This window comes from Boleophthalmus pectinirostris, unplaced genomic scaffold, assembly GCF_026225935.1.
Source record: "Boleophthalmus pectinirostris isolate CB_2022bp ecotype Guang Dong unplaced genomic scaffold, ASM2622593v1 HiC_scaffold_5, whole genome shotgun sequence".
NCBI lineage: Eukaryota > Metazoa > Chordata > Actinopteri > Gobiiformes > Gobiidae > Boleophthalmus > Boleophthalmus pectinirostris.
In genome coordinates, this window is record NW_026571404.1 from 14,454,528 (window position 1) to 14,480,017 (window position 25,490).

Genomic DNA, 25,490 nt, shown 5'->3' on the forward strand with positions numbered 1-25,490 from the left:
ATGTATTTGCAGAGGTCGCTGGTGCTAGACTAGTGCATGTCAAAGGCCATAGTTACCTGCCACTAAAAACAGTCTTACCCACTCCACAAAGCACCCGAAGTAAATCTGTTATTACACCAGACTGTCGATGTAAATGTTTGTGTTGACAGAATGAAAAAAAAAATACAACAAAATAAATGAAATATAACTAACCTTGTATCGCATCAATTAGTCGCATGTTGAGGGACTATTTTCTCAGCAGCAGTGGAATTTTACTTTGCCGGTTGGTGAGATAGGTGCTAGGTGATATTAGTCCGCCGCAGCCAAGCTTTCTATTAGTAGTACAACCATAGATCTAAATCCTTCAAATGCAAGGCTTGTTTTACTTCTAAATTATTCTATCGACACAGACATTTACATCGAAAATCTGGCGCGTAATGCATTTGCTTTAAGTGTTTTATGAAGTGGGTATGACTGTTTTTAGTGACCACCAGCGACCTCTACAAATGCAAGTACTGGATGGAATATTTTTAAAAAGTGCCTCCACACGTCTCCAACACTCTGGCTCAGTAGGAAATGAGGGCCTATGTCCAAAATTCTGGACTGTCAATTTTAAAATGTGAAGTTTTGTTATATTACTGTACTGTTTGCTCACTAATGCAAATGATGAGTTTCAAAATGTGTGCACTTACCTTTTGGCTATGTCATCTCAAAGTACATTCGTGTCAACAGGGAAAAATCGTCCTTGTATGAAATTATCACATCTAGACTCTGAAAACCACCAATTGTGCAACGCTAAATTTAATAATTGTCCCTGTTGTTTTTTTTTCCCAGTGCGGAGGCTGTGACGCTGAATGACTGCCTGCAGCTGTCCTACCTCCCGTCCAAAAGGAACCACATGCTGCTGCTGTATCCCAGAGAGATCCTCATCCTGGACCTGGAGCTGAGCCAGACTGTGGGGGTGGTGGCCATCGAGCGTTCAGGAGTGCCCTTCACACAGGTATGGCATAGGCACAGCTTGTCCTCGCATCCAGGTTAATGAAGCCTAAACTTTGTAGGAGTTTCACAAAAAGTTTACTACAAAAGTTTGGGTCAGAGATCATTTGTAGTTTGGGTGGTTTCAGTATCAAATATGTTGCCTTAGTCTCATATTTATTGTGTAATTATTCTTACATTACCATTCCTCTGTGGTACCAGCTTCATGAAATAAAACTTTCTGATCAATGTGACTTAAACAGACAAATAAAAGGTTTACTAGGTTTGCTTTTTAGTATAGTCAAGTATATAGTAGTATACTGTATTTTCCACACCATAGGGCACACTCTTAAGCCTCCAACCGCATCAAAAAAATGACTGCGCACCCCACAATCCAGAGCACCCTATACACGAATCCACTCGGGTATCCCAGCACGACTTCAGTAAACTACAAAGCCGCACCACCCGCAGGCGCACACAAACACACACGGAGCAGACAGCGAAAAACACCCGCAGAAAAACTACGCCGACGAGGAACGTAAAGGAGGAACAAACCGAAAAAGCGAGTCCGATGTGCCACTTCTAGACACAACTGAACAACTGAGTCACTGTGAACACGCCGGACAATCCAGCGGTCCCAGACAGCACCCTCCCAATGCGCCAAGCCGAGAGTCACCGTGAACGTGACAAACAAAGTCCGACTGACCCATCCAACTGTTGTGTTTTGTTTAAAGTCCGGTGCGGTTTATTTGTGAAAAAAGTTTGAAAATAGACCATTTAATGACGGTGCGCCTTATAATCCAGAGCGCCTAATAGTGCGGAAAATATGGTAAGTATAGATTGAACAAAAATAACTTTTTTTTCCTTTTGTGATTATGTTGTTAACTGAATAACCATGATTATTTGTTTTTGTCTAATTGTGATGCTGATCTGTTGGCAGGCACTTTAACAGTGGGCATAAAGCCAAGTAAAAAATATTATACTGCCAGTATTGTTGTCTAACCACAGCTTTCTACCATTGTTATTCTAGAAAATATTTTAAGATAAATGCATTTATTCCCGTATCTATAACCGGAATAGATTACGCAGCATGGGGCATCCCTCTTTTATCCAGTCCACTTTATTTCTATAGCACATTTTATAAAGAGACCAAAAGTGATGCACATAGTGAAATAAAATCAACAACAACACAATAAAAGCCAAAGAATAAAAGTGTCTATTGGTCATTACTAAAAATATCCTAAACACCATTTGCTTCTTTGTGGTTAGTTTCATCCGGCACTTGTTTTATGCGTTGTTTTAATAAAAAGGAGCTTAGCGTGTGGATTTCAGAGAAAACAGCTTAGTTAGCTTACTGCTGCAGGTTAGATAAATATAGGTAAGACTTTGCTTTCCTATTTCAAACCTTCCTGGATTTAGCCCATGGCCGTCAACATAATGCTATTTATGTACGTTCCCTTAAATGAACCGTCTCTGCAGTTTGTGCTTAAAGAATACATATTATGCATTCTTGTGGCTTTAATTCTCCTTTAAAAATGCTTTAGTCACCGTGGGATTAATATTTCATATTTTCTAACTTAAAATAATGTCTTCATTTGGAAAGTATACCTTTTATAAACTACACATTAGTTTTCAATTGAGGCATTTAGGCTTTGGAGCTCAGGAATAGGAGCCAACAATGGCAACAAAGGAAGTCCTTACCTCCAGTGAATGCTATACTAATAAAGTCAGGCATTTTTTGTGAACATAATTTTACCTTAGAATGAATTTGTGTGTTTATGGGCCTAAAACTTTTGAGGGCCCAGAGACTACTTTGATTATTTGTTTATAGTTAATTTGTTTATATATTTTCATACATATCTAAGAAGGAGAAAATGTAATTGACTTTAAACTAAGGTCTCTCTGCTCGAATTAACAGATAAATGATTTAATGAAAAAAGCGCGAATGAAGCAAAAAATGCAGCTCTTGATATGTTCAGTTTTGCATAATATGTTCTTTAAACTGAAAACTGCAGGTGCTTCTCAGAAATCAGTTTCCAATAGTTCCCTGTTCACCCACTGTAGTTCATCCTGCTGTGAGTGTTAAACTCCCTCCTCTCTTTTCCGTCTCACCTTATGTCTGTGTGATGGAGACTCAGCAGGTCAGCCCAGTCCTGATTAGAAGTAATGTGTGGCACCAACTACTTACACTTTTCAATGCCAGCAGCTGCCTGACCTCTATAAGTTCCCATGTTTTCTACTTAACTAAATGATTAGAAATGCAAATAAAACTTTTAGATGGAGGATTTGTCACAGTTGTTCTTTCAGTAATGGAAAAATAAGTTAGTTTGGCTACACAGTTCGGTCTCGAGCAAGAGTATGACCTGGTTAAGTGTTGCATTAAATTAAAATTCTTGAATTTGGGGAACGTTTTAACATTTTAACGCTGGATTTACACCTAATGCATGCAGACTGACTACTACTACCACTACGGTGTACTGTGGTGCGTATTTGACCAAGGCAGCAGTGTTTCACCTGTGTTCACTCGATAGCACTCGTGTAATGACCTGAAAACTGCTCCTGACTGCTGCAGTGTGCTTTACAAAGACCTGCACCTCACTCGGACCTATGCCCGCCGAGGTCTGAGGCCAGTCTCATAGGAAACATTGGTTTTAAAGAAGACATATCGTGCTTGTACTGAGAACAAGGTCAGTAGTGCTCACTGGATCTCAAGTTGAGTTGAGTAGCCTACCTGGTGCTCTTCAGTATTGTTGGCCAAATAACTACTTTTAGCACAACTATGAGTGACTAAATGGTGAGGGGAAATAACCGCAACATGAGAATAGCAAAATAGATCTGCTTTAATAACTATGCATGTCTTGCCAGACCCACGTGAGTCCAGAACCACACCGGCTTGCAGTTAATGTACACCTAGAGTAAGCAAAAGTGTACCTTTCCAAGACAGTTTTGTGTTGATAACAAGACAAAGTCAAAATAATGTCATTTGCACTTACATGTCTTTATCCAAAACATCATGTATTTTCATTTTCCCCATAAATCATATTTATGTGTCTTGACAGCATTTTAGGTTAAATCCATTTACTCATAGTTAAATGATGCTGAAAGTGCAGAGAAGGGCTTTGTTGTCCAGAAGTCGGCCCCAAAGTCACAGCTTGAGAGCGCGTAGTTATTATTCAGCTGTCCTGTCCGGGCCTGGTCCAAGCCTCTCCCCTCTAAGTGTTATAAAGTGCTTGTCATGCAGCCAATTTGCATGACTGATCACACGGCTTCGGGGAAAATGGGGAAGATGTAAGGGCTATGGAGATACAGGCAAATGCAAACGAATGGAGGCCTATCATGTACAGTGCATGAAAGTCATGTATACAGCCTTTAGTATTGATGACACTTTACAGATGCATGAACCTGGTTTATAATGTGATACCTAGCTTCCAAATTTAACTATTGACATAAAGGGTTAAAGGCCCTGTACACTTTTTTCCAACTTATTTGAGCAAAATTTGTCTGGCCCAGTACAGAAATATTTTATAAGCAGCTCTTGAGGTCAGAATACTGTATGTCCACTGTGAGCTGCCTGCATGAAATTATAAAGTATTTTATTGTCCAATAAACAGGAAGTGTGCCGTTAACATGCTAGTTGTTGTTATCATCAGTGTGACAGGAAAATTGGTCTCTAAAAGTGTGGAAAAGTGCTAATAAATGATTGCGTTTAATAGATAAATGTGGAAGAGGAATACATTTGGATCACTGCAAAATGTTTGAAATGTTCGTCATGTTTTAAGATGCTAAAAATTATGCATTTGAAGGATTTTTTTTTTCTTTTGGAGGAGGTGTTGATGAATAGTTTTTTGCTGTCGACAGACAGAGCTCACATCTCTTTGATTGAGCATTGCTTATACAAGGAGGAGCTTAAACACATAAATTCACATGATTATTAGCCTTGTTTTTACACAACCTTGTTTTTGCCACAATAAACTGTCATTCAGATTCATCTTTGGCTCCTGAGAAGTCTAATAGTAAATCGGTGCAGTCAACATGTTTGATAGAGCCATTAAATCAAGGACACCTCCTGCTGCTGAGGCTAATGTTGCCCATTACAAACTCCCCCCAGACTAAAACACAATTATTTGTTTTAACAGAGCTCTGGTTATTTTTTCTCATTACTGAACATGTATTAATTCCTAAAGGTAATTTAAGATACAACTTGCTTGTTTCTTCTGTGTAATAATATAGGTGATCCCTTGTGCCCAACGGGACGCCCTGTACTGCCTCCATGAAAACGGATGTATCACTCTGCGTGTGTGTCGCTCCACCTCCACTGAAGATGCATCAGGTCTGTAAAATACTGTTCCTTCTGTTATTAGCCATGTTTGTCATCATACTCAAAAGAGAAAAAATACCACTCTGAAAATAAAGGATCCAAAAGTTAAGAAAGAAGCTTTATTGAATTAATCTACCATACTTATCTAACTGGACTGGACTGCTGGCTTATATTCAATTAAATTATCAAATTACAGTGTGGAGTGAATTAATAATGCAATGCAAAGCACTCTGGGTATCTTGAAAGGCACTACATAAATCCAGTGCATTTTTATTTCATTTAAGCTGTCTAGGCTAACCTGCCCCTGTGCCCATGAGAGAATTTGCCTTCAAAAGTTTAAGATACTGTTTTATCAGCTTTGTGAAATGGGACCTCATTGTCCGGTCTGATGTCCCCACCTCACTTGTTACATTTATTTTACTGCTTATCTCACCTGGTCTTTTTTCCTTTGCCATTTACTTACTGTGAGTCCCTTATGTGCTCTTGAATCTTATCTTAGTCATTTTACTATCTCCCCTCTCTGCACCTTCTAATGTAAATGTCTTCCTTTTCCCAGCTGCTTCATTATGTGGATTGCCTAGCGTATCTCTATTTCAGCTCAATTACTTCTGACATCATTATGTATTATCACTTTTTACTGCTATCATTCCAATATATAGTGGAAAAGTTTCACTATTTTTGTTGTAAGAACAATTTTAGTCATTGGCTGTAGAGTAAATAATTCATTTTGGTGTGTATCCCTGTGGATGTTAATGTATTCTGCTCTGTTTTGAAAGTTAGATCTTAACTTTTACTCACTAAAAATGAACGGTGATGTAGTTGTAGTAAGGTTCTAAGGCTCTAGTGAGGGTGGATTGACGTATTGCCTCACAACAGCCCCTCTTCGTTTCATTTCAAATGCAGAACGGTCTAGAACCAGACCATGAAGTTCATTTAAATCTGTATTTACTTGGGATGTGCCAGTCATTGTTGCTTATTTATAGCATGCATGTGTCTTTTCAATGTGGTAGACTTCTCCTCATATCCTGCTAACATTCAGAACTCAATCTCGTTTTACTTCACATTTACAGAATTTAGTGCTTAGATTCCGCAGAAATCTGTGCAGTATCTCAGTTCTCTGTGGTTTTTTTTTATATTACGTTTCTTTTGGCACAAATGGACCATGTGTTTCTCTGATTGGTTACTACACGTGTCAGTCACACCCATCAGAAACTGTAGAGATGGGATATGTTCCAGACTATCTATGGGTTTCAGAATGATTAAAAAAAATTAGGAGTGTTTGCATAATAATTAAAACGTAAATATCCTTTCAATGATGAAACATCATTAAATTGTGTAAGTGGAAGCTGAAACCCATAAATACAATTTGAAAAGTAGAGTAAAACCATGTACTCTTTGGTTCCAAGCATATTTATCTCTGTAGTAGACGCTTGAATCTTGATTACAGTGTCAGGGCACTGTATATCCAAACCAATGCAAAAATAAGACCAGTGCTTCTACTCTGTACAATGCCTTCCTGAAATTGTATGTTTTTGTGTATTGTTTCTTGACTTTACACTGTTTAACATTAGTTTACATTTCTCATTTTCCTTTCAGACCCAGAGCAGACAGTGCAGGAGCTTGTGTACGACCTGCGTTCTCAGTGCGATGCCATCAGAGTGACCAAGACCGTGCGCCCGTATCGAATGGTCATCTGCCCTGTCAACGAAAACAACGCTGCCCTGATGGTCAGCGATGGAAGAGTTATGCTATGGGAGCTCAAAGCACACTCTGGCAAGACCACAGTCAATCCCAGGTACACAAAACTATAGATGGACTATTTGTTGTGTTTATCTACAGAGCAGATGCGCCCAACCCGAATGCAGAAAGCTGTTTACTCACTTATCATGAAGTTGCAACGGTACCTAGTGATGATGCCATCGCACAGCAGCTTATCACCATGTGATAAAATAAGTTATGCTGCTAAACTAACATTGGTGAATGGTATATGCCTTAATGACTCAAACTGAGTGGATCACTCATTTCCAGAAAATCACAAACATAACATGGAAAGTCACATATTATATAACATTTTCATAGATGGGAAAGTTACGTAAAAGTTACACTCATATTTTAACATTTAAATTTATTCCTCCCTAAGATCTACTCCCTACTGCCTCAGGATTGAAACCATTTTGTCTACAAACCACAGGCTGATCATTGCAATCTGCAAACGATTGGTTCAATGACATTTCTATAAATTGCACAGCTCATGGTATGGTGGGTAGGTGTTTGAAACTTGTCATGCACATACTGTTGTTATGTCCTTGGGCCAGATGGTTCATCCATATCACTCATGCTTATGTCACGGTAGCTGAAAATTGCAAATCCTTCTATTTCTGATTTACATTTTACACCTTCAATGGAATATTTTTGTCACATATGTTTGAGCTTCAAACATTTGAAGCAGAGACAGCAATTGCAGAAGCATACAGTTAAAAGTTGAGATACTTAGCTGACTGACTCAGTGGTTTGAAAGGGGTATAATCCTCTGGGCTAATTTTAGATTTCTCACTAAATTGTTCAGGTAGGAGGAGGTACATTTAAGATGATTACAAGCTTCGCCGATGTGGCAAGTTCCGTGTGATGGAAGCAAGAGATTTGTGCCCTAAAGCGTTGCAAGCAAAATGATGTATGTTAAACGGGTACTTTATTTTAATGCATTTGGAAATGACAACAATGTTTTAGAAGCTTATATTTTCTACATAAAGTTTTTCTAACTTGCAGATAAAATACTTGCACTAGTCAAATTTGTGATATGGTTAGACAAATAAATCTCCACTCAAATTAGACTTATTTTGGATTGATAAGACTTTCATTAGGATAGGATTGCTTTTCCTTTTTAGTGTTCTCATAACATAAAATTGACACGAATCCTTTTCATTTCAGTGGTGGTCCCATGCAGCCAGCTGTCTTTTTCCTGTGAATTCAATTGACATTCAAATCCCCCTCTGCGTTTTGTTTAGCATTCTGCCTTTCACTGTCTGTTTGGCACACAAAGCTTAAAACAAATGTTTAAAAGAGGTTCTGGCACTGGTAGTGTGTACTGATGTGACTAATAATTCCTGCTACACTCTTTAGAGACGCTATGTTGTCACTCTGAGCCAACCGTATAACGATAAATGAAGATGGACTATTTATAGAGGAACCACTTTGCTAGATTTCAAGCTTTTTTTTTTTTTTTTTTGCTCTGTTATGTTTGTGTCAGGCAGCTAATAGAGCAAAAATGCTGTTTTTGTTTTAAGAAAAAAGCTTTAAAGGTCATATGTTATGCAAAACTGACTCTTGTGGGGTTTTATTGGTTTTAGAATGTTGTCAACTCATCAAAACATACCTGGAGTTGTGTTTTGTTTCTTTCAAACATTTGAGTAACCCTGCCTTATTAGTTAGTCTGTTGACATCTCCAAAGGTCAAAATGAATAGTATCAAAAATTAAATACTAATCAATACTAAAACTAGATACTAATTTGAGCAAGTATTGATACTAAAAAAGTCAAATTCACAGGACAGAAATGAATCCTGAATAATTTTAGAATATGCCCATGAACCACTATGGAACCTGCCAGTATGAACAGATATAAGACCACATGTAATAGAAAAGAAAGTACTATTCAATGTTGAAATGTTGAATCACATTCTTTTGTCTAAAGAAATGGTGTTTTTTATGATCATAGTGGTATCTGAATCGGTATTGACTATCAAGTCTGTTCACTAGTATCAAAATTGAGTGTGAAATTTTAGTGACATTTTTGTGACAACACTATTGACAAAAACATTCTTACAAGTGTTGTGCTCATTTCTTGGTTGATAAACACTGTAGATTAGTAATACAATACTATTAAGACAATACTGTAAACATGTTTATTCTCTTAACAGTGTGAATCCATCTGCTTTAGCCTTCCATAAAATCCAACTTTCTAATATTTACTTTGTTACAGACAACAAATGATTATTCAGCATAGAGTTGGTTAGCCGTTTTTGTGAATTGGAAGTTCATATTGTGACCACTACCATTATGTATTTCCATTTCATTGATTATGTAATTTTATGAATAATATTTCGAGATCATTTAGTATCTCTCATTTGTCCTACAGCTCAGGTCTGTCTCCACTTTACTCTCCTGTGGCATTCTGTGGCGCTCCGTTGGGTCCAAACCAAAAGAGGATTCAGGATCTCTCCCTCAACAGCATGATCGGTAAGAACATGGCACTATACATTATTGTGTTGGATTAAATAAATGTTAAAGATAATGTTGTGTCAATTAAAGATGCGATATTTAGCTTTCCTGGTGGGGATACCATACCTGGTCTTTTCCATGGAGATTTTAATGTTTTACCTGTAAGCTTCCACAAATAAACATGTATATTGTGTTTTATGTATTACAGTTTTTATTGCTAAAAGAAAAAAGATCTCATCTGTCTCTTGGCCTGGTGATACTGTCTGCTTTTCTCCATGGAGATATGTGATTAATGACATGCTGTGGAACATTTTGGGTAATCCAATAACATCTCCACTGAGACAAGCATGTGGCGAAAAGTGACATAATGCTCCTTTAGACCATATTGTAAATTGTTTGTGAGCAAAGAGGTGAAAACTACTGTGTATTTGTGCCATTTCCGAACTTGATAAAAGTATACAATGAAATTATTAGTTTTGGTTAATTCAGTAAATAAAGCAAAAGGGTTTGCAGTTGAAATCTATGCACTACAAATTATTTTAGCTGGTATTTTTAACTCAGCTCAATCATTCCAAGACTTTTTGCTCACTTCCTGGCTGACAAACTTTGTACGTATTATTTTTTAAGCTATAAATGACAATGACTAAATAGGTCATCTACCTAACAGACTGTGAGTCCATCTGTTAAAACAAAAATAATGCCTAAATTTATCTCAGTTGCGAATATGCATATCTTACAAAAATAAACGTTAACATCAACACAGAAAAATGAAAGCTTAGTAGTATTTTACTGTAAAACTGCTGAAACACTATGTGCCTGGTGTCTGCTGAGAATAAATGATATATTGTGTTCATACTGTGACTGGAGCAAGTAATGTAGGTGAAATGTCTTGCTAAAGGACAGCAGTAATCTCTAATGAATCTGGGGGAGTGGGACTTGAACTACCAATCCACAGACACCTTTTCCACAGGCTGTGAACTGTACCCTGGCTACATCGGCAGGGACATTTCCTTCCTGACAAAAAATAAAATGAATAAATAAATTCTTACCTTTTCAAAGAAGTATTCAAAACATTTCAGACTGTTCTGCTATGTGAGCGCAGGCTAATGCAAGGTCAGCCTTTTGATTATAATAAATTATTGTAGATGCTTTTTATCAGGCAGAATGTATGTTTCTATGGCAACAGTGTCTTTGGTCAGCTGTGGGCAAAAAGCAAATATGAAAAGGCAGACATCACAGACACACAACTGGGTTACGCAAGTCATTTTAAATGAAGGGTAAATGTTTAATTCAATAGCCTTTTTCACCCCAGCTTTTATTCTATGTAAATACATTTTGCCTCGTGCCTTAAAATGCGTCAAGGTAATAAAAAAAAAAAAATCCCTTGCTTAAATTGTCTTGCCTTACTTTAACCCATAATTCTAATAATAATGCAAACACAAACATGTTTACAATGACCACATTCAGGCAGGCCAGAAAGTGTGTGAAATTACATCCAAGCAGCTCTCACAGTCCTCCTGGATGCACACGGCTGTGTCCTTTGCTCCTGTAACTTTCCAGTGTCCCGCTAAATTTGAATTTTCCAGACGGAGGAGCTTCACCACAAACAAGAACAAAGTCATGTTTCCTCAGTTTGATTAAAACACGCAGGTCTGACATCAACCACAATCAAGCGACCTCTGAACATGTTTGACAGAGAATCTTAAAAAACTTGTGTTACTGTAAAATTTGAGTTTGCAATTTGTGCAGCTCCTTTCGGACCATTTTATTTTATTTTTCAGTAAAAAAAATCCATTAATCCATTAATCACTTGTAGGGTTGGATATCATTAAGAAGTTGCCAATACGATACATACCTTGATACAATACATATCATCGATACAGTGCACTTTCAGTTTGATACGATATATTTCAAATCGATTTGATACGGTTCAATAAAAAATAATGGCTAAATTGTGGCTGTGATACTAAAAGTCTTTAGTAAACCACTTCTTGTGCAAAGTGAAAATGAAACACAAACATTTTAATCATCAAAACAGTGAAAATGTCAAATTGTCACATAAGCAAATTTCCTTCCACTAAATAAGCAACAAAACTGCAGTGCTGTAACAAAATAATGTAGTAAAATATACCAAAAAATACTCTTGGTGATATATTGATACAGCAGCCCACGATATCGATACTGTATCATCACATTAAGTGATACGATATGTCGATATTTCAATATTTTTGCAAACTCCTACTCACTATCGTGCTGTGCAGCCGTCTGTCTGAGGTGCAAACAGCTGCACAACTCTTCGCTGTGATGCTTTAGCTTTTACCCTTACATAACCTTGAATTATTTACCTCATAGGAGTTTGCTTTTCTCCATAGATTCACAAACAGATTTTCCTACAATGTGATGAATATGCGCCCCCACACATGCACACACATCCAGTACTGTATTTTTATTTATTTTTTTATTTTTTGTAATTTATTCTTGCTCCATGTTGAGTCATCTGACCTCCTGTTGTGACACCTTTTAGAACACACAAGAAACACAATAATAAAATCTAACCAAAAATTCTGACTTCATGCTAAAAGTACAGTCACTGAGGACATTTTAGATCTTACCCTTGTACCATCTGGTCTCAAGTCATGAAAGTTAACTTGACACTCAACTTTTACTTTTTAAAACTCCAGAGAGAGAATATAAAGTCCAGCACTTTATTGTAGTGTTCCCATGCCTCATATTTACCGCTCATGTTTGTGGCCTGAGGGCGTAGCTTTCTGTAACCCTTTTATGTTGCTATACAGAGGATCAGTAGACAGGACAGTATCAGTCTCCCGAGGGTGCTCTGGCCTTACTTTTTCAAAATCTTGCTCACCTCATCTTACAATCTCACCCTCTGTCTCTCCTCCCAAAGATTCCCAAATGTGAGTGATAAAATCGTAATCATATGCATTTTTTTATTTATTTGCGTGTTGTTCAGGGGAGCCGAACTGTCAGAGAGTCAGCGGCCCTTGGGGGAGTGCAGTGCTTGTTGTAATGTGCATAGGGAGGATTTTGTATTTCTGCCACACACAAACGTGCTCGGAGACTGCTGACTGCCTGAAGCTACAGCTCAGAGTGACAGTTGGTGAATAAAGCCCTTTGTTATGAAGCTGTGGGCCTGCAGGATACTGGAATTCTGACTTGCATAGTTGTAGAGGCTAATTAAAATTTGATAGATAGTTTGACAGTGGACTGGCATGTAGATGCTGGCGGGAGAATGCAAATAAACAAATTAAAAACTTGTGGTGTTACTGAGACTGCATAATTTTGGTGCTGAGGTTAACTACACAGGGCATCCAGTATAACAAGGATACATCTATTTGTATTCATGAATTTGACAGTTATTCGTTCTTTATCCCGGTGCTAGAGCCACAAACCTGTCAGTCACCATAGATAAAAAGATTAACATTAAATCATTATCATATTTAGATCACCATGTTACTTTTAGTTTTAGTGTTTTGAAAAGTATATACTCACTGAAAACCAGTGGCGGAGTTAGCAGTTTGGGGGCCTTAGACGAACTTGAGTTTGGGGCTGTCACTACAATGCACCATTTTTTTTGTTTTGTCTTGTTTAATATATTTATTGTCTGTTTCCCATTGTTCTTGAGACATGCACATCTCAATTTATTTAAATTATGGTGGATTGGTAACTTGTTTTATTAGTTAGGTAGCCTACTAGATAACCAGAACTGGGAGTAGTTTTATTTTTTTTCCTATCACATTTTTGCTTGGCACTGAGGGCAATTGGTCGGGGCCCCTCCAGGTTTGGGGGCCCAAGGCAGCTGCCTACTTTTGCCTAATGGTAGCGCCGCCTCTGCTAAAAACATCACTTTTGTTTTTGACATTCTTAGTCCCCCCTCCCTCTTCTATTTGCACAGTCACTCCCACTTCAGAGCGCCGTCACATTACAATAGAGATCAACCTTTTTTTTTTTCTTTCATGGTCGATCCCAATACCCATTGTTAAGAATTCAGAGAAGCCACTGGTCTATAAGCTCTGATGACATTTTTGGGCTGATATGTAATGTAGATTTTGAATATTTTCCTCAAATTCTGCAATGTTTACTGCATATTCATCCATAGACACAAACTTAAATTGGATCTGTCTAGTCCTTTTTTTGAGCATTTATCTCTTTATCGGTGCACTGAAAAATCCAAATCTCAGTCAAACGATATATTGGTCCATCTGTAATAAAAAATAAAAAAAAAACTCTTTAGGTGCATTTTTGATGAGGGAATGTTAGAGAAAAATCCCACACACCGTCTTACTTGCAAATTGTGAGATTTATTAGGACAAACCGTGCAATGTTTCGGCACTAGGCCTTCGTCAGGCAAACAGAATGAGAGCTCAGGTGGCCATCTTAAATAGAGTATGGCAAGCACCCAAGGGTGATGGGTCATAAAGAAATAGTGCACTCAAAACCACATAATTCAAAAAACAAAGACACTCAACATACAGTGTAATGATAATAATAATGAAATATTAATCATTAGTTGAAAACTCATTGAATAATAAGAAAAATAATACATTTTTCAAGTAAGACGGTGTGCGGGATTTTTCTCTATGTTCTTGGGCTGCTCCCTCTCCTCCGATGCACCCATCTCTAGTAAATGATGTGCGAAGTTCTTATTCTTTTATGAGGGAATGTTATAACATGGTCGAAAAAGTTGATTTTGCATAATATTACCTGTTTAAAAACACAAGAGAAACTATATACTGGTCCATTTAATTACTAGCCTATCTTTTCCAAATATAAAGTATTTGAAAGAGTTAAAGGAAACTTAAAGAAATCAGTAGTTAACTTAAGCATTTGTCAAGTGACCAAGTAGCAAAAGAATGAATGAGACAAGGTTGGTATGAGAAAGGAAAACTATTCTGTGCAATTAATCAGATTTTAATCAATTGCGTTTTGATCTTTTCTAACTGTTAATCATCAGCTAGATCTTCTCTCAGATGTTAAGTGTCTTGCCTAAGGAACCAACAGTACGTGGGAACAGGAATCAAGCTATCAGCTTTTGTGTGGATTAGTCTTATTCCAGTTTAGCCACTGGAGTTTTACATCCCACCTCAACACATGCAATGTCCTGAGTGCATATATTTTGGCAGTTAATGGGACAGAAAACCTTTTCATAAAAAATTGATGTTGCCTCTACTGCAATACAGACTACTACAAAGAACCTAGCTGAAACCGTAGCATGACCCATTGACTTTACATCTTGTCTTTATGTTGTTTGTTTGGAGTTTCATCATTATCTTGCGCCATTATCTTTGGAGCTGCCACGCATTTTAAATAGATGATAAAACATGATGGGGAAATAAAATGGATTTTCTGACTCGAATTAAACTTGAGGTTACACTCAGACGATGAAGATCAAAAGGACATGACCGGGCAATTAAAAATACGATCTCATTTTAACATTCAGCTCATTGAAAATACTTGTTAATATAGGTTTGGTAGAATAACGCTTGATGTCGTGCTAGTATATAGTTAAGAAAATAGCTCAAAATCTGATGATGCTTGATTGAAGCTCTAATTATTGAACCACAAAGTCCCACGGTAATTCAATATAACTTTGAGAAGGTTAATTTAATGGGGTAAAGCAAATGGTTATTTTGTACAGCCATAAATTGTAATAGCTTCTGATTAACTTGGATTTTCAGTATATTAAGTTTAATGACACAGAGTAAAAACTAAAGTGTTTTTATTAGCATGAAGTTGGTTAATGGCATCAACTTATGACCATAACTGGCATCTTAATAGTCGTCCAACCTCTCAACTAAATTAACCACTGTCCTTATAGAAAGTAAAACCAAAAAATAAATAAGTTCTAAGTAAATAAGTTCTTACTATTTCTGCCTCTAACCTTTTTGGAACACCCCCTATGTTGTGGCTTCACTTACCTATACAATTTTGTTTGTTTTTGTGCTGCTCCATTATAGAAATTACAGTTAACACCATCTGTAGGTTTTGTTTGGTTAACCAGGAGACCCAAGACTTGATGCCAGCTGATTAAACATATACTATATTATGGTGCCACCTAGTGCCTCCTCTCAATTTCATTTCTCTCCAGCAACTAGGTCAGGAATTGGAATACACTAGACTACGGAAGCCGAGAGGGGTCACAACAAACGCAAACGCCGCAACAAATACAAATGCGACAACACAACAAAAAGCCACAACAAACCAAAAACAGCCACAACACACCAAAAAAAGCTACAACGGAAATGACCGCGGGACTCTATTTTAATGCAAACGGCGCAACAAATTCAAACGCCACAACACAAACGCAAATGCTACAACACATTAAAAAGCCACAACACATTAAAAAGCCACAACGGAAGTGACAGCGGGACTCTATTTTCCGACGGACCGATCAAGCGGCAAGTGAAGAAGAAGAACTACAACATGAAACGAATGATGATAAAACAATAGATTACTTTTACTTACGTTTCCAACTTCTCTGTTTCTTTACTTTTCACGTTGTAGTTCTTCTTCTTCACTTGTTGTGGCTTTTTAATGTGTTGCGGCATTTGCATTTGCGTTGTGGCTTTTGTGTTTGTTGTGACATCTCTCGGCTTCCGTACTAGACAGTTCACAAAAACCCCGGAAGTGTGAGTTCGGCCACCAGCCAATCAGCGAAAAGCCTTGCCTGTGTTGGCAACGATTCCCAAGATTGATTATTTAAAGCCAAAACAAAGAGAATGTTTGGTGAATTTTATCAAGGGGAAAGACGTTATTGCCCTTATTCCTATGGGATTTGGGAAAAACTTAATATACTAGTTAGCCCCGTTAGCGGCACATTACATATGTCACGATCAAATAGCAGTGATTGGTTAAATTTAAAAAAGTTGCCACCTACCATTGAGCAAATGAATTCTAACACTGCAAGGTCACCCCAGTTTTAATCGAAAGAAAAGAGGAGAACAGAGTACTCTATAGAAGATGTTAATGTATCTCCCCACTACAGGAACACCTCACCCCTCTGCCCCCAGGACAGAGGTACAGGGCGCTCAGGTGGAGGAGGGCCCGCTCATCCCCTCGGTCATCACATTTTTTAACAACATTTCCCGCTGAGTGTACTGTAATGTTTATTGTAATGTGTTTGTTGTGCTGTGTTGTTGGTGTATATGTCAAACGAGCTCTGTGTGCGTGAAAATGAACTTCCCCCTGGGGACAAAAGTCTAAAGTCTAAGTCTATCTCCTGTATATAAAAATCAGTATTGCTTTGTATCAAATTGAAACTGAGCTTGAATATTGTAGTAAAATGGGAAAATGTATAAAAATTAAAAATAAAATAAATAAAAATAAATAAATTAAAATAAAATAAAAATAATGATACAAACAATAAATATGAATAAATTATTGGTAACAATAATAATGGAAACATTAATGGTAATGATAATGTGTTTATGTTTTTTGTTGTAAAAAAATATATATTTTTTTTTTTTGCCTGTACCATGTCCTGTTCCTGTGCACCTGTTTTGTCTGCCTCCAATTGACTCCAGCCTGCTATTGGTTGATGTGTTCCACTTGAAGGCCACGCCCATGTTTTGTTTTAATTAAGCCCTAATGAAGACCAGTTAAGGTCCAAACATGTTGGCTTTGGCCATTCAAATAAAGGCCTTTTAACTATATTTTTCCCCGTGCGATGTGTTAACTTTTTCTACTTGTTTGGAGTGCCTGGAATCTGTTGTGTTTGAATATTGTAGTATTTGAAATTTTAGTAATGTCATATCTAGAACAAGTGCAGGGCAATCATTCAGACTCCCAAATAGCTAATTACTAATGTCCATCCATCCCTTTTCTTTTGCTTTATTTGTGGACTGGTCATGGATTAATAATGTCTAAAATCTTCTTTTTTAGGTCAGACCCTGATTGCTGGAGAGACCCCTCCTCCTTCCTCAAACCAACATGAGGTCCAGCTGAAGTTCCTGTTGACCGGTTTACTTTCTGGACTCCCCCTGCCTCCATTCGCCCTCCGCATGTGCCCCCCGCTCACCACCAAAAACATCAGCCACTACCAACCATTACTGGCTGTTGGTGAGTAACTTTAAACAAGCAACACTGGACAGCAAACTCATCTATGAAACATTGGGATGTAATTGAAAATGTCAACTTTTTGTGCTAACATTGTGATGATTACAGTACTTGTTTAATTAAGAAAACAATTACTCAGGCCAGAAAGTGCTAACTGGCTTCCCAAAACTTTTCTTACCCACCCACTATGCTTTTGTGTAGTGTAAAAAAATACTATTAATTTAAGACAAAATTACACTTGCATATTTCTTAGCTCTATGTAGGAGGACCTCAGCAACAGTTTAGTAGTTTAGTTTTTTGCCAATATACAAACCAAACAAAAGATCCATTGTACAACACAATTATATAAAAATAAATACATTCTACTGGCATTATTTAACAATGTGCTTTGGCCTTCATTATCAATATGAATCCCTTAAATATGTGCTCATATTCTCCACTCGCCAGCAATGTAATTAATGGAAATCAAGCAAATTATTACACGTCCAATTATGTTATACCTCATAAATACATTTTGGTTTGAAAGTGAAACGTTCATTTATGAAATTACTACAGTTTAACATCATTTTGTGGGCTGTAGATTTTAAAATATTGATAGCGATATAAGCAGCAAGACATGTTCTGGATATTTATTTGTTTCATAGGGACAGTGCATATTAATGAACATCTATAATTACAGTGTAAATATAACAGATTTTTTTGTCCTGCTTGATCAGGATACGATTTTGAAAAGCAGATTTGTAACACATTCATTTGAAGGACACAAATTGGAAATCTGGGAGTTCTTTTTTACACTCAATATTTTCTAGACTGCTAAGACGCAAATGCCAAGGAGCACTATGATTTTGTATTGTGGTTTCCCTCCTCTGCAATGTCCTATCTATGGTATTTTATTGTCAAAATGTCCTCCTTTCTGGTCATTAGTCACCTCAGCAGTCTCTCCGGACGGCACATTTGGGTGTTGGGGGAAAGACACTTGTCCATTTGATTTATGAAATGTTGGCACACAAAATATAGTCCAGTAAGTTCTGGGGTGGAAAAGTATGGCTCCTCTACTTTTAGTTTGAAACTGTTGGTGGGTAACAGAGGACCTTATAAAACATATGAAGGGGAAATTAGTACTTGGGCAGGCAGTTTTTTTACAGCAACACAATTATCTCAAAATGTGAAAGAGCAGAGAGTGGTCCATAAGCCAGTGAATTGCACAGCTTACACAACACACTCATATCTTCATCTTTCTCGATTTTAAAATTACATGTAATCGTTTTTTTTTTTCAAACTACTATAATTATTTCATTTCCTTGAAGGACATTGGTAGACCCATTAACCTTTATTTCTGTGTCTGAATTTTAATGAGTTTGCCATTTAAACCTATTGTGAAATATTGCACATTTAATCTTTCAGTTTTTATAATTGCCTTTAATAATAATCATAATAATAATTCTGCATCAGTTTTATATAGCGCTTTTCTGGACACTCAAAGACGCTTTACAGTTTGGTGCATTATTCATTCTCTCCACACTCGGTGGTGGTAAACTACTATTATAGCCACAGCTGCTCTAGGGCAGACTGACGGAAGTGAGACTGCCAATCTGCGCCATCAGCCCCTCTGACCACCACCATCACTCACGCACACACCACTTTCATACTAGGCAATGTGGGTGAAGTGTCTTGCCTAAGGACACAATGACAGTTTTTGCGAGTGGAAGCCGGTTTGGCCACATATCTCTAGTCTGAATAATTAAAAGTGCTCAAAGGGAAATATGACGCCTTTCTCATTTACTCATTTACATTCACTCTATACTTGAAGGTAATAAGGCATAGTCACTGGTCAGATCTGTGGAGAGGTGACCCCACTCAAGATAAAAATGCATATTGTATAATATACTTGTATACAGTATAACAACTGGAATTAAATGTAATACCGTACAGTGAAACATTGCCATCAACGCATAACATCTTCAGAGACTGACAGGTGTTGAACCCCACACCAGAAAAAACCCATAGTGCACCTTTAATCTTCACCATGTAAAATCTTCTGTAAAATGTACCGTTAAATGAACATTGTGCTAGCCCATAACCTAGTCAATGTTTACTTCAATGATGTAGACACTCTTCTAAATGTGTTTACCCATTCCATGTTTCAGTCATTTAAATTGCATATAATCTTAAAGTTTGGTTGAAAGTTTGAAAACACAAAGTGCCAAAAAAGCAGGTCATTGGATTTGGCTGTGCAGTTGGTGAGAACTTATTCGACAAAGATAGACTTGAAGTGAAAAAATAATCTGGCTTTATTACTCCCCCAAGATAGCTGCTGGGGGAGAAAAAGAAAAAGTTTGGATTTATTTGTTGTAGAGCAACACAGTGCTTTTTGGGAACCTCAGTAATGATGCATAAATTGGTAGTGTGTCTATGTGAATGGCAAATTAAGAGTGAATTCAAAACGACTATCTTGGCTTTATACTATGAATTCGTGCTATCTCCTTATGCCGGCATGAACATCCATTTGAAGCAATGGCAAGGCAGCTCTTTCCCCCCCATGCTGAAAACCCTGAGTTTAGTTGTCAAGCTGAAAAATGGGCTACGCTTAGTCCCCTGACATGGCCCACATAAATTAATCATAGCTCAAAGACACGAGCTCCCCTCTGTGCCGCAGACACACAGATAAATAAGATCACCTCCAGACCACCACGGTTTCATCGAGAGGTATTGTTTTTACAGAAGGGTGCGTCATGTCTTCACTGTGGAACATGCACACGTCTTTGGTTCCACATAAATCATTTTTTGGCGCAGCATTGGACATTAACGTTATCACAACGCAGATATGGCGTTTATGTGATTGTGAAAAGATGCGAAAAGAGTCAAGGATTTGCCAGAATTGTCACAAGTAACATCCAAATTACATTTACACTTACTGTTAGATCTCTCAACAGAAAAAACTAAATACGATTGATGTTTGAAGATAAATGTAAAAAGGATGATCTGACCATGCCAATCTGGATGAACTTGTTTCTACTTAAAGGACTCTTTCTGATCTGAATTATCACTACCTAAACCTCAGCACCTACAGCCATTTATGATTCAGTGCTAGTGCGGCCTCTACAGCTCGATGGATGAATTTTGGAGGTTCTGAGCTTTCATATGAAGCATGATCTTTCTATATACTGAGAATGAGAAAAAAAAACTTGAATGTGTCCTCTAAATCCAGGCCAAGGCACTGGCATCCCAAATGAGATGCAGCTATAATTGCAATACCGTTTTTAAAACCTTAAGAGCGCAGACTACATACAGTTCCTTTAATACAGTTTAATGCTCAGGACTCCCACGGTCATGGAAATCCTGGAAAAGTCATGGAAATTGAAAATGCCACTTTCCAGATCTGGAAAAGTCATGGGATTTTGTTAATTCAATGAAAGTTTTGGAAAAGTAATAGAATTTTAGTATCTCTTTCACCCAACTACAGCTTTGTGTTAAGTTATCATTAGGGTATTATTAGGGGTGTAATGATATCCAAGTCTCACAATCCAATATTGTCACGGTATGAACTTCACGGTACGATATTTATTGCGATATCGTGGGAAAGCTCATGATATGGTGGGGAGGCTCACGATGTAACAATATCCAAATCTCTCGGTACGATATTTTCCCTATATACATCTCACAGTGCGATATTTATTGCGATATTTTGTGGAGGCTAACAAAACATAATATGCTACTTTTTTCTCTTAAAATGCCTTGACAAGACCAATCCAAAGAACTAAGACTTAAAGGTGCTTAGAACTGTTATTTCTATTATCTATTATAGTCTACACTGAAATGGATCATGGTCTATGTAGTTCCGTCTGTCTTTTTTTTTAGCTATTGCTGCACCATAACTCTTAATTTAAGCAAAGAGACTTCTAATTCGATATATTGTGATGGTTCACAATATTATTGTGACAACTTTGACAATACGATATCACGATATTTCGGTTATTGTTACATCCCTGGCTATTAACATATGTGCCTTTTTTTGTTTGTTTGTTTTTTTTTGTTTAAAGACAACAATAAATGCACTGACAGTATTTTGAATGTTAAAAAACTATAATACCAGACTTTAAGGTTAGTGGAAAGGGTTAACATTTCATATTTAATGCTGTAAATTGCTGTAAAGTCATGGAAAATTCACTTTAGGTCATGAAAAAATCATGGAAAAGTTTAGAAATTTTGTCAGTGAAAAAGAGTGGGAATTCTGAAACACAGGCACTTCTACTTTTCCCACCCACAACAGAAGAAACCAATATCTTTAGTTACCTTACTGTAAATCTACTCTTTCTAAATGAACTGACGAATCGAAATCATTACCCAAATTGGAAAAACAGAAAAGCTATTGTCTGGGTCCACTGTAATTCTAATTGCTTTGTTGTACTTTTATCTTGGCGGAAGTTTATGCATTATTCAGCTATTTAAATGATTAAAATCACGATCTATGGCTTGTAGACACTAGACCATTCTCTAATGCAAGAAACAAATTGCATTCCCTCCATCTGAATCAAAGAGAGTAATCCTGGTCTGTCTGATATTTACACATTTGTGAGATGTGCTTTTGGTGGAACTGAAAGGACCCAAAAAGCCTCCACTCCAATCTGAGCCCTTTTAGCGGCACAGCGGACACACAACTGTAATTTGTTTCTCCCAATGAGAGCTTAAATTCAGGAGCGACGTGAATGGGACTGCAGCCCATCACACACAGATGGTCAGGGGTAGACTCTGCTCATCTGGCCCCCGCTGGCGTCCTGGATGCGCAAACTGGAACGTGGCCGGATCACTTTTCAGTCCGCATGATTCGTCAAGTCCCCATAGAAATCTACACGGAGAAGCAGTTAAACAGACTCCAGCTGCTGAGCCAAAGTATGTCTTTTGTTGCACGTCCTCCTAGCAGTGTTGTAAATAGTGAATAGGTTTTGGATAATGACACTGGGGATTACCACTAGACCATGTTTAAAAGGTGATGAGAGAGGCCTAGGGCTTTTTCTGTTTAATACAAAACGTCATCCAGAGGGTAGCATTTCATTAACAGGCCATTTCTTAGTAGTGCCAATAGGATTATCATTATCGGAAGGTCATGAGAGCCATTTCGTTTGACTTGAGGAAGAGCATTTAATCTTTTAATAACGTAGCCACCAAGTATCGGATCTGGACAGCGGGTAGTGTTGTCACGATACTAAAATTTCAATCTCTATTTTGAATCCAAGAAATAGATTCGATATGCAATAACGATTCTGATACCACCATCTTTAGTTTGACAATAACATAATTTTCAACATTTAAATCAGGTATCCTAGCAATTTATATATTTTGTTTTGTGATATAGTCCAATAAACACGCCTTTAGAAACAAACAAACAAAACAAAAAATGAACGTATCCTATATTTTTTTTGTTCTGACTGGACCTTAGGGTATAAATACTTAGATTAACTCGTTGTTTATTCTTTTACCACCATCTTTAGTTTGACAATAACATAATTTTCAACATTAAATCAGGTATCCTAGCAATTTATATATTTTGTTTTGTGATATAGTCCAATAAACACGCCTTTAGAAACAAACAAACCAAACAAAAAATGAACGTATCCTATATTTTTTTTGTTCTGACTGGACCTTAGGGTATAAATACTTAGATTAACTCGTTGTTTATTCTTTTATAATTCAATCTAGGAAATCTTATTGGCTGCCCATCACCGCCATTCTGCTTTCTTACAAAATAAAGGAAAACAAAAAGCCTCAAAACAGAACTAAACATGGTTATTGGATATTTAATTGGTTAATAAGTTGTGCGGCAGAGGCAAAACATTTGGAGCTCCTTACAGCCAAATTACTTTAGTCCATCAAATAAACTAAAAGCAGTATTATGAGGTAAGTAGTGAAGTTACTGCCATTACCTCAGACACTTTTTGAGTAATGTACTTTTGATGAAAAACACTGTAGACGTAGTATATTTAATTTATAGCCAATTTCCTATAGTAGCTCTTAAATCAGCACGTTATAGAAGTTAGAAACCACACCGCTGGAGTAAGTGCTCTCTTGAATGGGGGCACTGGTCCTGTCTGTCATGCCTGATGGTTGACGTGCTCCTTCATGGTGTGATCTGAGTTGTCAGTGATTTCTGTAATGATGCGGGTTTGTGCAGTGTGGCAGGTGCTGTGGGGCCCCTGGCATCTGTCACCTCTTGTATTTTACTATGGGCCAGAGAATACAGCTCATCAGTGTGTCCCCAGTGGGTAAGTGCTTGGCAGGACACACCTCACTCAGTTTACACTTCCCCTTTTTCTCTCTCTCTCTCTCTCTCTCTCTCTCGCACATACACCTTTTTCTTTCTTTCTCTCTCTCCTCTATGTTTTCTCTTCTGACTCTTTCTTTTCTACCTCTCTTTCCCTATCCCCCTTTCCTAAATGCGTCATCTTGTTTAAAATGTCCTTTCATCTCCTTCTCAATGAAGCGGATGAAAGGACAGGATGTCTCACTTAAGCAAGGTGCAGGACTAGATAACATGGTTGCATTCGTATTTGTCCATTTGGTTACTATAGTAATGGGAGAAAACATATTTCTTTTGGATATCCATTTGGGGAAATGAATGGTGGCGATAAATGCCAGAGGTGTTGTACTGTATGAGTGTAACAAGTTTTATAGGAATGTAAAACTGAACTTGAAATACGTTCGCTTGCATTCATAAGTGCTACCTGCATTCAGAGACTCTTCCTGCTGCAGTATACTTTTGAAGCTTTTGAAACTGTGTCCTTAGATAGGTATTTGTTACATAGTTTTGCTGTATTTTTTATTTTTATCTTGATAAACTCAGATATAGTTTAGAGTGCTGGTTTTGCCCTCGCGGTTCATGTTACTTTGACAAAGATTCACCTTGAATGAAAGCTGAAACACGCGTACAGTAGCTACTTTATCCACAGGTTCACACATTTTTCATTTCTATTACCAATATTTTGCTTTAATTTTTTTTTTATACACACTGATGCAGATATTTTACATAGCTGAATAAATCTAACTTGGCATGTACTGTAAATATGTTATTGCTTTAATTGATTAGCCTCACTCTGAATCAATATCCTGGAACAAATTCTTGGTAAACTAGTAAATTCATGTGGATTGAATTGGAGCAGTGCCCAGTTATAATACTGATATTTGTACATCTTTAAATTAGGGCTGCAAGATTAATTGCGAGGGAATCTAAATCACAATATGAATGGATGCAATTAGCAAATCGCAAAGGCTGCAGTCTTTTGAAGTATCATAATTTCCTCCTCAAGAAACAAAATATCCTGTTTTATTCTTTATATAGTAGTAGTTTAGACCTCTACAAACATGATTTCAAATGTTGTGTTAGTTTGTCAGCTCATATTTCAGCATTTTTGTGAATTCTAGATGCGTTTACAAGGTGAACTTTGAACATTTAGAACATAAATGAGAAATGTAGTCGCAATGTCAATACTTGCAATTAGATATTTTACCCAAATCTTTCAGCCGTACCTTAAGTTTGTGTAGTTACAATGTATTAGAGGCAGTATTCAAAAATTCCAATTGCATACCTCCTATACATTGATTGTAACAGCTCTACTTGGCCTAAAGGGTCACACACACTCTTTGTCCGCTCTTTACAAGTTTGCGCAGAGTGAAGAAACCAAATCAACCCCTGTCTGTGAAGGTGAACTTGCTTTTTTCTACTGTGCGCTACAGATAATACGACTGCTGATTGTAACTGTAGCCAGGGTTGAAACTGCCACTCAGAGAGCCTCGCTACAGACAGACATGATTCACTCTTTGTTTCCTCTATCTCTCACTCCACTTCCTCCGGCACAGCGCTCTTTCTTTGGCCCATTTCTCCAAACGAATCTTAATTGAGGGTGTGCAGCCAACCTCAGTACCCACAAGCACCGG

General features: G+C 37.4%; 1 protein-coding gene across 1 annotated transcript in view; it reads left to right on the plus strand.

Annotated features, from left to right (window-relative positions):
* Window positions 1–25,490, plus strand: part of wdr11 (WD repeat domain 11) — a 95,899-nt gene that overhangs the window by 14,869 nt on the left and 55,540 nt on the right. The window contains 5 exon segments of the mRNA XM_020933538.2: window positions 814–979; window positions 5,185–5,284; window positions 6,869–7,067; window positions 9,406–9,506; window positions 17,388–17,564. Coding sequence (XP_020789197.2) covers window positions 814–979; window positions 5,185–5,284; window positions 6,869–7,067; window positions 9,406–9,506; window positions 17,388–17,564 — 743 coding nt within the window.